A 15,191-nucleotide genomic window follows, 5' to 3' on the forward strand; every position below is an offset into this window, starting at 1 on the left:
TGTTAAAAAACATTTTTATTTTACAATATGTACAATAAGGAACATATTCAAAAGCATTACCAATCACATTAATGAAGACCATAAATCACAATTTAGTTTGATCTTAGTGTATATACTCACATTAAAATATAAAGAACATATACAAAAAAAGAGTCAAAGTGTGCATTTTACTAAAACTTGGTATATACATATTCCATTGGAAAATAGCAATCAAAGATAACTTTGACCAAAACTAAATTCCTGTGATGTGTAGTAACCATTATTTGTCTGTATGAGGTAGTAACTAAATTATTTTGGCCATGTGTTAACACTAAATCAAAACAAATATGAAAATGATCAAAAGGCCAAAAGAAGTAAAAATACAACAGGAAATTTGAACCACTTCACTCTATGGAATGTTATAGTTCTTCAATGTGATTATATGAAATGTTTAGTGTGGACTCTTTTCAATAATGCTAATTTTATCATTGTGTATGCTATAATTCAAACAATGATTGCAGTGTTATATCATGGTACCGCTATTCTGTGATCCAAACCTATTCTGGAAGGTATTGTTTTTTTAAGCAGAGAAGCAATCTTAAAGAATTTTGCTTAAATATAAAAAAGACCAGTTACTACGACAGGTGGTTAATTGGTTTGTTTCACAAAGAAAACCACCAAATAAGTTTTTAAAAGGTATTTTGAAGCCCAATGCATATTGACAATGTCACAGCTTACTTTTGTGACTCAATACATCACATATCAATACTTTGTGCAAATATAAACACCAGTGTACTTGCATTAAAATAAAAAAAAACCAAGATTATAAAATGATTTCAGCCTCGGTTACAATTTTAAAAGTTACAAGATTTATAGTTGTATTACTAAATTACATAATAAAAACACAATAGTGTTGTTAGATGTGTTCATTGCCAGGATCCTATTTTATAATATAACCACACCCAAAGAGGAGTTCTTAAAGTAGTACCCCCAACGGCCTTTTTGCATCAACCTTTACATCTGTACAGATAAGACACTTGTACATCATAAAAGGACCATTATCTACATCAATTCTTAGTGTATGTCATCAGTACTATCAAGTTTCACTGAAAAATACTGCCTCTATGTACAAAGATTACATACTAGTGAATGAAGCACTGGTGTGGTACACATGCTCGACACATCCATACCACACAAACAACATTTCTCCTCCTCTTTGTCTCATGCCACAATAAATTACAAAGTCACTGAAGCTAGGGGACTGTAGCTTGTGTATAGCTTCAAGCATCCATTCATGTTGCAGCAGTAGTGTTCTCTTTCTATGATACATAAGTGTCATGCACAACATTTCTCAGTAACTGTTTTCATGACCCGCCAGGATGTACAAGTTGCTATTGGCTGTAGGATTATCAGTTGGCCTACTTTCCAAAACCACGACCCTATAAAGTAATGAAAACAAAACAGAAAGTTATTTTTGAAAGCTAATGTTAGTGAGAAGGTGCTTTCTTTTACTACGTAGCTATCATTTACTGACTCTGTGAGCAGAGGTTACTCTGAAACCACTTACTACAGAGACAGTTCCATCTCATTTCCAAAGAGCTGATTGTTAACTTTTACAGTGTAAGAGATACAAGGCTTAGCAAGGTCTTGATTAGCATATCATTTAAAGATTTTTATTTCAGAGGGAAAGAAAACATATCACACGTGAATTTTTCATACCTGTCAGATCCAAGAAGCCTGAAAATCCTTGTACTATCTGAAATTTCTTGTGTTATCTGTACAATTAAAATAGAGAATGGCTTTTAAAATTAAAGTTATAAAATTCAAAGTAATCGGTTCATTTATAACACATAAGGATAAAGAACATATTATTCCTAAGGATTAGCTGTATCCCTGGTTGACTGTCAGATTACTAAGTCAGCATAGGTAAGTGTTAAGCTGGGAAGAATAGGCCACATTTGTTTTTATTACTACTTTTAAGGTTAACAAAGAGCTTATGTTACAGCTCTGTGAACTGAGCACATTATTCTCATTTTACCGATGAGTAAGCTGAAATTGCTGAATGATTACTGAACTGAACTCATCCTGGGTTAACATTGACCTTAAGGCTTCTGACTTGAAGACCTGAGTTCTTCCTACACAAATGGATTTGTGATTTTACTGATGTGTATGCTCCCCAAATGCTGTGGCCAAAACTCACCTGTGCAACCCTTGCTTGTCTAGATCAGTTTGCCAAGGGGCTTACCCTAGCATGCTGGGGTTTTGTTTGCTTTTCCCCTGACATAACAAGGATGCCAGGGTAGCCTTTGGGCTCTTAATTGGTCATCCCTTGCTCTCACTATATGATCAACTCAACTTTTTCAATCATATATTTCTTCAATATTATTCTTTTCTCTGGTTCTTTTTCATATTTTCTTATTATGAGTTTCAACGTGTTCATACTTACCATCCACTTTCCACTATAATTTTTAGTAATACTCAATTTTAATTCTTTAGAGACAATAACACTGAATAGAATCTTGGTATTAAACTGTTATTAAATCTTGGTATTGAGTCTTTATTTCAAGGAAAAGTCTGAGATCATTAAAAGAGCTCTGTATTCCCAAAGGCAATATTTGAACTAGTTTTATAATAATGGAATATGAAAAGCTATTTATTGAACAGTAGTAGATCTTAAGAGAGTCTCTTTTAAAATGCCCAACATTGAATACTTTTGTAGATAACAGGAAGGAAAATATACTGATTAAAAAAAAGCTATTTGGTATAATACCTCAACTTAGTTACAGAAAAGGCTAAAGAAGGAAATGTTTCTTGAAAAATTTATAGTTCCCTAAACATTGTCTTCTTAAAACAATTTAAAATGACATATGCTTTCTACCAAAGTCCTTAAGATCAGTGCTCTACTAGACAGTCAGGATGGGTGGCCTACTATGGTCAATAAGCTAACAAAATGGATGCTAAAGAATAAAAAAAAAAGAAACCAACCCCAACAACAACATGATAACTTGGGCACTGAAACAGGCTGTCTCTTAAATTTGCTGGGCTGATAAAAACTGCGTGATACTAAAGTTTATCCTGCTTGCAAACACAAATATGTTGACATAATTCATCAGAAAGAATATAGTGAGCTAAAAGAATTACGGATTAGATGGGTAACTACTCAGCTACTTTCCTCTCCTGTAGAATCCTAGGTTCTCACTCTAATGACTCACTCTAAATGATCAATTCCACTGGTTGGAACTTAGGAAATGGTTGAAGCTTACAGGGGAAAAGGGAGAGGAAGACTTTTGGGGCTAGAAAACAAATTCAAATAAATCTATCACTCCACATGGGAGTAGATAAAAATGATAACAAGTGATGAGTAAGTGGGATGATCGTGGTGGAAGGCTGAATGCCATGTTGTGGATGTGGAGGAAAACTGGAGAAATAGCTGTAAGTTGAGGTGGAAGATGGGAGGAAGAGATTTTTAAAAAATCTTATGGTGGGTCTGAGTAAGAACTGAGCAGGTGATTGAATTAGGAAGAGTTGAAGAAAGACAGGTACCTTCCATCCTTTTAAAGTCCCAACAGGCCAAGACTCTTTTTTTTTTACATACCCATTAAACGTATTTTCACATTAGTGAAGTTGTAAGTAAAAATTAAAACCAATAGGAGGAACCATCAGAAAGATGAAACAAAACTCAACAGAAGGTAAAAATAAGTGATAGCGATTTGACTTCCATAGTTCTTTCTTTGGATGTGGACAGCATTTTCCAACCCGAGGCCTCTGGAGATGTCTTAGATCCTCGTAACGCTGAGAAGGGTTCAGTTTAACATTCTTAGTCATTGCATAATGTGGCTGTTATTGTGTACAAAGTCCTCTTGGTTCTGCTCACTTCACTCAGCATCAGACCATATAAGTCTTCCCAGGTTTTTCTGAAGTCAGCCTGTTCATCATTTCTTATAGCACAATAGTATTCCATTACATTCACATACCACAACTTGCTCAGCCATTCCCCACTTGATGGGCATCCTCTCAATTTCCAATTCTTTGCCACCACAAAAAGAGCTGCTATGAATATTTTTGTACATGTGGGTCCTTTTCCCATTTGTTTGATCTCTTTGGGATATAGCCCTAGAAGTGCTATTGTTGGATCAAAGGGTATGCACATTTTTGTAGCCCTTTGGGCATAGTTCCAAATTGTTCTCCAAAACGGTTGGATCATTTCACAACTCCACCAACAATGTATTAGTGTTCCAATTTTCCCACATCTTCTCCAACATTTATCATTTTCCTGTTTTGTCACGTTGGCCAATCTGATAGGTGTGATGTGGTACCTCAGAGTTGTTTTGATTTGTGTTTCTCTAATCAATAATGATTTAGAGCACTTTTTCATATGACTATAGATGGCTTTAATTTCTTCCTCTGAGAACTGTCTGTTCATATCCTTTGACCACTTATCAATTGGGGAATGGTTTGTGTTCTTATAAATTTGTCTTAATTCTCTATATATTTTAGAAATGAAGAATAGGCCAAGACTCTTAAAACGTAAGTTAAAAACAGGCAACAGGATAGATAGAATCAACAAACAGCGTTTTTGTTCTAGCCACTGAAGAATGGGAAAGGTGAAGGCACATTCTGGGGGTCTTTTTTTCCAGAAATGTTAAAAATAAATCTTCTATAAAGATGGTACTACTGCCTCATAATTGGTAGGTCATGTACTTCAATTGTTTTGGGGTACTGGTTGAAGACCTGATTTATTAACATAGCTACTTAACTCTATCTGGTCCATATGGAGGTCAGACTCAAGATGTGGATCTTTTAATAGGATTAACAACTAGTTATCACAAAGTATGCCAGTGAGGTCATATTAAAAGGCTTCAATCAAGAAAAGAAGACAGTAAGTACTTTTGTTAATTTCTTTTGCTTAAATAAAACAAAAATAAAATTTTATTTAAAACAAAAACGTGAGCATTTAAGGTTGTCCACAATCTGATTCTACTTTTCTAGATATTATGTATGTATGTATGTATGTATGCGTACGTGTGTGTGTGTGTGTGTGTGTGTGTGTGTGTGTGTGTGTGTGTGTGTGTATGTATGTGTGTATATGGGTATGCCCAAAGCCCAGGTAGTAACTTCCTTATAAGTAGAAAAGTTCCTTTTGTCCATTAATTAAGACCTTGTTCTGGCACTGAAACCTTCAATGTCTTCTTTCCTCATCTCAGGCTCTGAGAATACCCCACTTCTTTCATACAAAGTATGGTTCAGGTGCCATTGTCTCCTGTTAGAAATCACATTACATATACTTTTTGTATGTTTGTATCCCCTCTCTCCAGTGCAATCCATGTAAATTTCTTGAAGGTAGGTACTATTCACTTTCTGTCTTTATATCTCTAATTCTTGACAAACTGTCATGAACATAAGATCTTAATAAATATTTGCTTAATTGAATGTTATCTCTTTTCTACCTTTGTATATGAAATCATATATGCTTCCTTAAATATATGAAATGTTTATAAAACCAGCATATCAACTGTTAACTTTCACGAATTGGGCCTTCCTTCCTCAAAACAACTAGATAGGATTATTTTAAATTTGATAACCTCATAGCCCCAAAATGAAACATCACTTACCTCATTTGATCTAAAACTTCTTCCTTGCATTCCATGTTTCCAGAAAGCTAGCACACTGTCTTGTAGGCAAACTAGCAGGCAAGAAAGCTCAATTACTGTTAATCATACAAATGTTCAATTGATAAGCATATTTCTATCTTCTTACCTGTCTTTATTGGTAGTATTTTGATCTACCACTAACTAGTATAACTGCTTTTGTAATACGAGGGGAAAAAAATCACTTACATATGTAAAAAAAGGTTGTATACCCTTAAATCTCTTTCTCATATCTATTCATGGGGAAGAGAGATGAAAGAAGAGCATAGAATATGCAAAGAATGAAATTCACAGGCAGCTTTCTAAAAGTTACCTTTGTTTTTTCTGATATAAAATAGCCAAAGGAAAGCATGTGTAAACACAAACTAATTTTTAGTACTACTTCCCAGTATCACCCTATATATGAGATTTTTGCCCTTTAATTGTCTCTTAACATTAAAAAGACCTATAGATGTTTCTAGAAACAAAATGAAGACTTAGAAATCAGCAGTGGTAAAAAAAAAATCTGAAATAAGTTTGTTGGATGCAGCAGTTACAATAATTTTTATCATTAATTTGCTTCATTTAAAATATAAGCAGGATAAAAATGAGAGATGGTATTTTGAAAGGATAAATAATAAAATACATTTTGTATATTAAACATGGATTTTGGAAGGCGATTTCTAATCAGATATGAGTTAGATCAGGTGATTAGGTCCACTCAAATATGAGATTCTCTGATTCTCTAATAAATCTAACAAGCTACATTCCCATCCCACAAAACAAAATGGAATGTTTCTATTTGAGGGAAGAATTTTTCATAAGATGACCATCAGAATTATAAGTTCCTTATTTGTAATTCTTTCTGAATAATGGCAGACATAGTTGTTAAAAACTGTAGTTCTTGGGAGATGAGAAGATTTATGCTACAATCAAAGGATGATACAGAAAGAACAGAATCACTTGCCGCAGCACATGACACAGACACATCTGTATGTGAGCAATGGGATGTCAGGAGGGGGAGAGATCACTGGGAACCAACACACAAAGGTTATCCCTTAGCATAAGAGATGTAGGAATAAGAAGTCTCTTCTCATGTGGTCTGTGTGGAAGGAAAGAATGAAGGCGGCCTCTGGGCCAAACTCAGTTCTAAAGAGCTTGTTGTTGATGTACCATGGTCATCTGCTGCCTCATAATACAAAACTTAGGAAAGAGTTAGGGAACATTATAAAGTAAGGTGAGGCTAGGCTATTGGGAGCACTGAACATTAAGATGAAGAATCTGACATTTTCCGAAGATAACGGGAGACTTCTGGTTCCTCATTGTAAGCATAACATCAAGTGAAAACTAAATGTATACATAGTACTAAGAGCTATATTCAAAATAAGTTTTCAATAACTTCAAATCAACATCTGGAGTGTAAGAAAAAAAGAATGTCAAAATATTATACTAAAGATGTAGACATCTTTAATAATTCAGGGGTGTAGGGTGTGTGTGTGTGTATGTGTGTGTGTATGTGAGTGTGTGTCTGTATCATCCATACCTTTGAGTTTTGTAGACTTTTGGGAGAAGATAAGATTTATAAAACAACCAGTTAGAATCAATATATAGATTTTGTATTCTCCAAAGTGTGAGGCACATAGAACGCAGTAAATATGTGATCACTAAATTAAATTGCAAATTAATTGAATCTTTCCTGTCTTTATTCCAATCATTTCTTTCATAAGGCTGTTAGCACATACAGTAGTTTTTTTTTTAAACCTACCACAAACAAAGAAAAGCTAAAACCATTAATTTTGGGGAAAAGAATGAAAGGTAGCTTGCTTTATAATTTTGCTAACAATCTGAAATAAATTAAACTATTATGCTAAAATCAGAAATACTGATAATTTGCTAATTATTAAAAGATATGTGCTTAATTCAGAGCTTTCAGCTGTGACACATTCACAATCAATTCTATTTGTACAGAGCTATAGCAGTGTGCACAATGCAGCCCCAGACATCAATGATGTTTTACTAGCTAAAAAGACGCAGATTCTCAAACTGAAAGATACCTTAGAAAGTCCAGAGGTGGCAAACTCTGGGCAGCACATGGGCCAGAACAGATTAAAATGTAATTGGGAAATATTTAACAAAATAAATAAAAATACAATAAAACATCATGTTTAAAAACAGAATCAATATGTAGCCCAAAGGGATTATTATGCAGGGATTAGTATCCTACCCCTGATCCAGTATGACTCTTCTCCTCCCTCCCTCTCCAAACTGTGTTTGTTTTTTAAACAAATGAAGAAACTGAGGACTGGAGAGACGAAGTGATTAGGCCACGGTCACACACAGTGAGAAGCAAAGCTGAGACTACACCAGAGCCATCAGATTCTAAGGCTAGTTTCTTTCTTTGACAAAACTGTTTTCCACCTTTTGTTTTAAATATCTTTCTAGCATTTTGTTTTAAAATATTCTTCTCCCCCAAGAGTCATCCCTTGTAACCAAAAATGTCAGCAAAACTATGCAACGTCCTATTCTCATGACTGTCCTTCAGGGACAAGACCGATCGTTATAATCGCACAGGCTGTAGCTTCATACTTGTCTTTTCATTCACACTGTGGTGTTCAGTTCAGGCATCCTCTCTGTGAGGGACACTCTCACATATCAGGCTCCTGCAGCACACAGTCAACCACTTGAAGGCAGGAGCTACTTGGTTTTTAAATTTGTATCCTCAGCACCTAACATGTTGTTTGCACATAGTAGGAACTTAATAAATACTTGTTAAATGAATGAGAATAGGATGGTGTGGACTGGTGATTCTCAGTCTTTTTTTATTATAAGGATCCCTTTTTAAGGTCAAAAGATTTTGTAGACTCCCACGCTATTAAGTGTTCATTAATTGAGAAAATCCATGCTGAAAAAAGTGAGAAATGTTGATGTACGTGTGTGGCTCTTCAGGGGTCTGCAGTTCATAAGCTATGGACTGAGTCCATGCCATAGAGTGATGTAGACCAGTGGTGTCAAACTCAAATAGAAATGGAGCTCTGCAGGCTCATATTGACTAAGGAAACCTCAAATTAACATTCTTTACGTTGCACTGTATTTTTATTTATTTTTGTTAAACATTTCCCAATTACATTTTAATCTGGTTTGGGCTGAGGCCAGTTAGAAGAGCTACAGTTTAGAGGAGAGGTAGAGCAATATTTTAATGTTTGTGTTATAATAAGAGATTTTTAAGTAAATAAATATTCCTTCTTTAAAGGTCAAGTCTGCATGAAAAAGTGATTAGATATTTAAGCTGTAGTCATTTTGGTGATAAAATATTACATAAAAGCAGATATCAAAGTCTAGTGAACTGTAAGTCACAAAAACACATTAAGAAACCGCAAATTTAGGATCATTCACCGAAAGATCATTGAACTAGGCTAACTAGTTCATACTCTCCATTTTTACAGATGAGGAGACTGAGGATCGGATAGCCTCAGATGTAGGAACAGAACCTCCCAGGTCCTCTCATTCCTCAGCCAGTGTGCATACAGTCCACACTCTACCATGCAAAAATTCTATTTCTATGTAATTACTAGGAAAAAATTTCAGGATATATTTTAACATATGACATAATCAAATTCTATAGAATCTATTAATTTGGCTAGTTATAATTCTATGAAAAGTGATGTAAACAAATTGAGCTATATTACATATATAAAGAGTTCTGTGTTGACCTCTCTTCTATATCTTGTTGTAATAGTTTGTTCACTAAGCCCTTAGCTACATCTAACAATTACTGTGAAATATTAATAATGAGATTTTTTTAAGCTATAGAAGGAAGAGGGAACACAGAGCTATGCTTTTAGCAGCATGGGGAACTCCAGTTATGGAAACTTCCTCCATTGATGCAGATTGGTCTGAAACTCTCTTAAAGTCACTTGCTCAAGGTCACATGGCCAGTATGGGCCCGGGGCAGGACTTAACCCCACATCTTCCTGACGCAAGGGTAAGTCCCCTATCCATTTTGCTTGGCTGCTTCGGCAGTGGTTACTCAAACATATTTGAAATATTTCCTATTATAATTAAAAGCATGAAAAACAAAACTTTTGCTTACCTATTGATTCAATCTGGAAATCAAATGTAAGTTCTGATGACAATTTTCTGCTAGATTTTAATCTGCCTTGTAGATTTACTATTTTAATACAACCTAGAGAAAAAAGAAATTGACTTACATATTAAGATAAATAAGCAGTATATTAAAATACAAAGTTTAAAACCAACCACTTAAAAATGAAACAAAAAAAATCACTTACAATCCAAGCATACAAGAATGGTATCTCTCTCGAGTTGGGTTACATGTATAACGCTTGTCTGTGGTGTGTCTACAATAAAAGATTTAGATTAACATACAATTAACTTTTATAATTTACTACACACACAATAGATGACAGAAAAAAAGGACTGCCTATGAAACTGTCACTCTCCATTACATAAAGGTCTTAAAAGAAAAAAAAAAGTATTTCTACAACTTAATACAATATCCACACTGCCCTGCTTTACTGTGTCCCCTTCTGTGCTATGGATGTTTTCTTCCTTCCCTGGCTTGTGTGACATTATTACAGATCTATTAGGAGTTTCCCGCTATCTCTGAGAACTACTGCCCTCTTTTCACTCCCTAAACACTGGTTTCAGAAGGCAGCCTTTTGCTTTCATTTCTATCATCTCTCTTGTTGGCAACTTCATCTATCTCCATGGTTTCAATGATCATTCCTATGAGGATGTCTATATGTCATCTCTCCTACTCTCTTCCTAGAACTCCAGTTCTGTATTTCCAAGTAACTGATATTTTCGGTTTGATATTCCATTTATTCTAAAACTAAACTTATCAACTATCCCCACACAACCTGTCTTTACTTTTAATTTCTATTTCTGTTGATGACATCACCATCTTCCCAGTTACCCAAATTTTGATTCTTCTCTTTCCCCCACTATCTATATCTAATAAACTTTCCAGGTCCCCTCAATTCTGTCTCCACAGTATATCTCATAACCATCTTCTTTCTATTCCAATATCCTAATTCACGTCCTCATTCCTTCTGACTCAGGCTATTATGATAGCTTAATTGATCTTCTTGCTTCTAGTCTAACATCTAATCATTTCTTTACATTACTGCCTGAGTAATCTTTCTAAAAATAAATATGCATTGATATTTTTTTCTTGCTATAAAATTTGCTCCTCTGTTTCTACACCTCCTTTCCTTCCAGAGATTTTTTTTAAAAGGGAAAAAAGAAAAATGATCAGCAAAACTGACTGATACAATGAAAAAATCTGACATCATATGCAGTACTCCATACTCATGGATCCTTTCACCTTTGCAAAGAAGTGGGGGGAGGTGTGTTCTCATAGCTTTTTTTGTAGCTTCATCATTTTGAAGCATTTATTTCTTATCTTAGTTTGTAATATTAATTTTGTAGGAGCTGTCATGTTTAGATTTTAGTAGCCATTGTGTTCAGTTTTCTTGGGTCTGTTTATTTTACTTCGTATCAGTCCACGGAGGTCCTCCCATACTTCTCGGTACTCATCACATCCATCTTTTCTTACAGCATAGCAATATTACATCTGTGCGTCACAATATGTCTAACCACTTCTCAATTTATGAGTTACTTCAGGTTATTTGCTGTAACAAAAAGTGCTGCTACAAATATTTTGGAGGCATGAGGTATGGATGCAGTACATGGAGGCATAGTCTTAATGTACTGCTCTGATCGTGGCATTCCTTTACTCAAAACCCTTCAGTGGTTCTCTAATGCAAACTAAATAAAATACAACCTTGTTAGATTGTCATTCAAGGTCTCAACAATCTAAGATACTTCATTCTATCCTTCCAGTTTTATCTCCCACTGCTCTTCAACACATTCCCTGTTCTAGTTTAAGTGGAGTACCCACTGTTTCATGTTCTCATCCTGCTTTCTCTTATTTCCATTGCTGTAACAGAAATCTTCACCATCATCTTCATCTTTTGAAAATCCCTTCTTTCCTTAATTTTCTTAATTCACAGCCTATCTTGCTTATCGGATAAGGATTTCCTTGATTCTGCCCTACTCCCTCTCAAATTTCTCACAGTACTCTGCACTCAAAAAGTATGCATACTATTATAGTTTTTCAGATAAATGTTTAGGTATTTTTCAGGAATTACTTATTTATCTGGTTCTAAAATACTTGGCTCATTAAAAAGAATTCCTATTCTACCTTTCATCAGAGAAACTGGCAATGGAGACTGTTGATGTGCTCCAAACAGTTAGAGTTTTCATATGATGCCAATCAAGGTATTCTTTCCCTACTGTCTATAGTAACCATGCTCTCTGTAGTTCATTACAAGCTGTTGTTGGCTTGTAAAACCTATGTAACAAGTCTTATAAGGTCAACACACGGCTTCAGAGAAGGAAAAAAAGCAATTTAAATAAAATGGAGCAACTAGCAGAGTGCCTCGCACACAGTGAATGCTAGAGATGAATGCTGAATTGAATTAGAAAAATTTGCACAATAAAGTCTGAATGTACATAATGTATATGTACTTTTTCTTTTACATTTTGCTATTCTTGGGGTGGATAAACTTCATCTAATATTTGACTATGACTGAGGTAGTGGATATGAACAACACTCTCATCATACTCTCTTTTTATTCAATTTTTTGGCATGATTATTTATCCATTTGAATTTTCCTTCGCGGATGCCTTGGTTGACCTCTTTTAAGACATTATCTAGAGAGCTTCTGCAACAGAACATCCAGATATCCCTGTGACCATAAAGCGCAAGGCAGCAGAAATTCTGGAGGCTTACCTGACACACCCAAATATGGGATAGGGTAAAGGTCCCAGAAGAACAAAGGATGACAGAATACATACCCATTTACACCCAAGAAATTACTAGGAATACTTTAGATTTCATGGAAGTGAAATTTCCTTAGCTGGAGAGATTATCTCTTGTGAAATTCATATCATTATGGCAAAGGATTAAAAATCCAAATGGTTGAGAAAGGTAAATTACTTCAGTAAGTACAAAATGATTGATGTAAGATCATTTTCAGTTCAGAAAAGAGAACTAGGTGCACGGAAAAGATTGGTTAAGGCATTAAGAAAGGAAATTGGGGAAGCTGGTGACAAATTTCATAGGCATTTTTGTTTTCTTTCAACCTGTAGAGACAGCATGGCATAGTGGGTAAAGTACTGGGCCGTGAGTCAGGAAAACTGGATTCAAATTCAGTCTCAGACATTCCCTAAATGACCCTGCCTAAGTTACATAAACTCTTTGTGCCCCAGATTTACCAGGACACCATTCCTATCTATGATTAGTGAGGGAGGGAGTGCCCAGATCTTTTATGTATAGTTGCCAGTCACTGGTTGGGACACATAACAGTTTAAAACCATGCTTTTTGAGACCTGGGTAAGAGTTATATGAATATACTGAATCTTTTAAACATAATGACATGTACTGAGTCTAACTAATCATTCAAAAAACTGAACAGAAATATTCTATATAGGCAGCTAGGTGGTACAGCAGATAGACTGCTGGATTAAGAATTAGGAAGACTCAAGTTCAAATCTGGTCTTAGCTACTTACTAGCTGGGTGATCCTGGCAAGTCACAACACCTTTCTCTCTGCCTCAGTTTTCTCATCTATGTCTGAGATAGGATTTGAACTCAGGTCTTTCTGAGTCCAAGTCCAGTGCTCTGTCTGCTGGCTGTTAAAAAGGTTGCCTTGCTGCAGTGAGGGCATAGTTGAAATCAAATAAATTTGTGGTGAATCTAGCACAGACAGTGAATAGTGTAGTTCTTCCATTAGCACTACTTATCAGCATGTGAGTAGAAGCAGGGGAGGTGGATAAAGTAGCCTAGACTGGGGTTTGGTGAAACAGGAAGGGCACCAGGATGAATGGGCAGGGAATTCAAGAGTAGAAGACAAAGGAATACTGAAACTACAGTTAACTAACTATAGGGTCAATATTAGGAAAGGAGGAAGATGAAGCTCTAGCAGTTGTGATAGATATCTTGGAAGAATTCTGAGGAGCAGAGGTTTCAGAGATCTCCATGAAGATGAAGACTAGGTTTCTAAGGAGTGGGAATGATAGGAACCTGTGACTAGACAGGTTAAGGGTCACTGGCATTTTGTCTCCTTTGTACATTTCTGAGGCATTTCTGTGCCTCTGTGAACTTTCAATTTATTTTCGGTATCTCTTGAGCTCTCCTCACCTCCACTTCTTATTTTAAAACAAGTGCTCTAAAATCATTAGCTTTCATCAAAGTTCATTTCAGGTGCCCATAATATCACTGAAGGCATCTGTAAACTCCTGAGTCGGTAGTACTCTGTTTCCTCCTCAAAGTACCTCATATTTAAATTTGAGCAGAATGTGGGCTCTCTTAGGGCAGGGAGTCACTTGGTTTTTATACCTCTAATGTTTAACACAGCTCCTGGCACACTGTAGGCACTTAATGAGTGCGTGGTGAAAAAGATTCAAAATGTTTCTTTCTGCTTATATTTAAGGAGAGGCAGAAATGGCATTTTTAGTGAAAGGAAAAAATATCACCGCCTTGCTCAAAAGCTTTCAGTGGTTCCTGCTGTCTACCGCATGAAACCCAGACTCTTCAGTCTAGAATTCAAAGCCAACATATCTTTCCAGTCCTACATCTCATTTGAACCATTGGGAAAGCCTGGCTGTGGTTCCATGTTCTTGGGGAATCCACAGGGTCCCCCCACCTCATCAGGTGTGGATACATTTTCCTTTGCCTTTTGATATTTAGAGTGGCCTACATTGTTTTAGATGGTCTAAAAGGATCCTTTTGTCATTAGTATATTACATGTTGGTTTTTAATGTGTGCTCAAGGTTTTTAACGGAGCTTTCTTACTCCTGAGATCTTAGGTAGTTTCAATCCCCCCCTTATACTCCTCTATTAGTCACTTTCTGACTCCTTTGTTGATGATGGTTCCCCCTGAGGGTACAGCCCTATTTCTCATTATTCTCTTTTACAGACTATAACTGAGGAAACTGAACAACTCTTTGCTACCTCAACTTGTCCACCTTAAGGTTCATCTCAACGACATCTTTTTCCTGAAGTTTTTACTGTTTCTTCTAATTGGAAGCGATTTCTTTCCAAATCTAAATTTCTCATATGGCCCTTACTATATTATGCCTTATCATAGTTAATTTGAGTGCTTGTCTTCTTACAGGTAGGGAAAAGTTTCTTTGAATCCTCTAGAGCACAATTATCCCAATTGCAGAATACAATCGAAATTCACAATCACAGAATAGAGATAGTGTGGCAAAGTGGGAAGAGTGAAGGATAAGAAGACCTAGGTTTAAATTCCATTTGGGCCTTTTACTACCTGTATGACCTGAGGAAAGACACTTACCCTTTCAGGGCCTTGGTTTTTTTTTTCTTTTTTCATTTGTAAAATGAGGGGGCTGGGCTAGATGACCTTTAAGGTTCTATCCCCTTATTTCACAAAGGAACCAACTCAGAAAAGTAAAAAAACTGAACTAAGGGAAACAAGATAGTTACATGCAAAAATTAAACAAGCTATTTATTTGCAATGAAACATTATGCTTTAAA

At 35.6% G+C, this 15,191-nt stretch overlaps 1 protein-coding gene across 5 annotated transcripts in view; it reads right to left on the minus strand.

The window, feature by feature from the left end:
- Positions 1 to 15,191, minus strand: part of MAP4K3 (mitogen-activated protein kinase kinase kinase kinase 3) — a 195,992-nt gene continuing 180,801 nt past the window's right edge. For all 5 annotated transcript variants that reach the window (XM_020976955.2, XM_020976957.2, XM_020976956.2 and 2 more), the window contains 5 exons: positions 9,896 to 9,964; positions 9,697 to 9,789; positions 5,592 to 5,662; positions 1,699 to 1,754; positions 1 to 1,418 (listed from right to left, as the gene is read on the minus strand). In XM_020976955.2, the coding sequence (XP_020832614.1) occupies positions 1,331 to 1,418; positions 1,699 to 1,754; positions 5,592 to 5,662; positions 9,697 to 9,789; positions 9,896 to 9,964 (377 nt within the window). In that variant the 3' untranslated portion in view covers positions 1 to 1,330. The remainder of the gene's footprint in view (positions 1,419 to 1,698; positions 1,755 to 5,591; positions 5,663 to 9,696; positions 9,790 to 9,895; positions 9,965 to 15,191) is intronic.

The sequence above is a fragment of the Phascolarctos cinereus genome, unplaced genomic scaffold (assembly GCF_003287225.1).
Source record: "Phascolarctos cinereus isolate Bilbo 61053 unplaced genomic scaffold, phaCin_HiC Scaffold_2;HRSCAF=192, whole genome shotgun sequence".
NCBI classification, from domain to species: Eukaryota; Metazoa; Chordata; class Mammalia; order Diprotodontia; family Phascolarctidae; genus Phascolarctos; species Phascolarctos cinereus.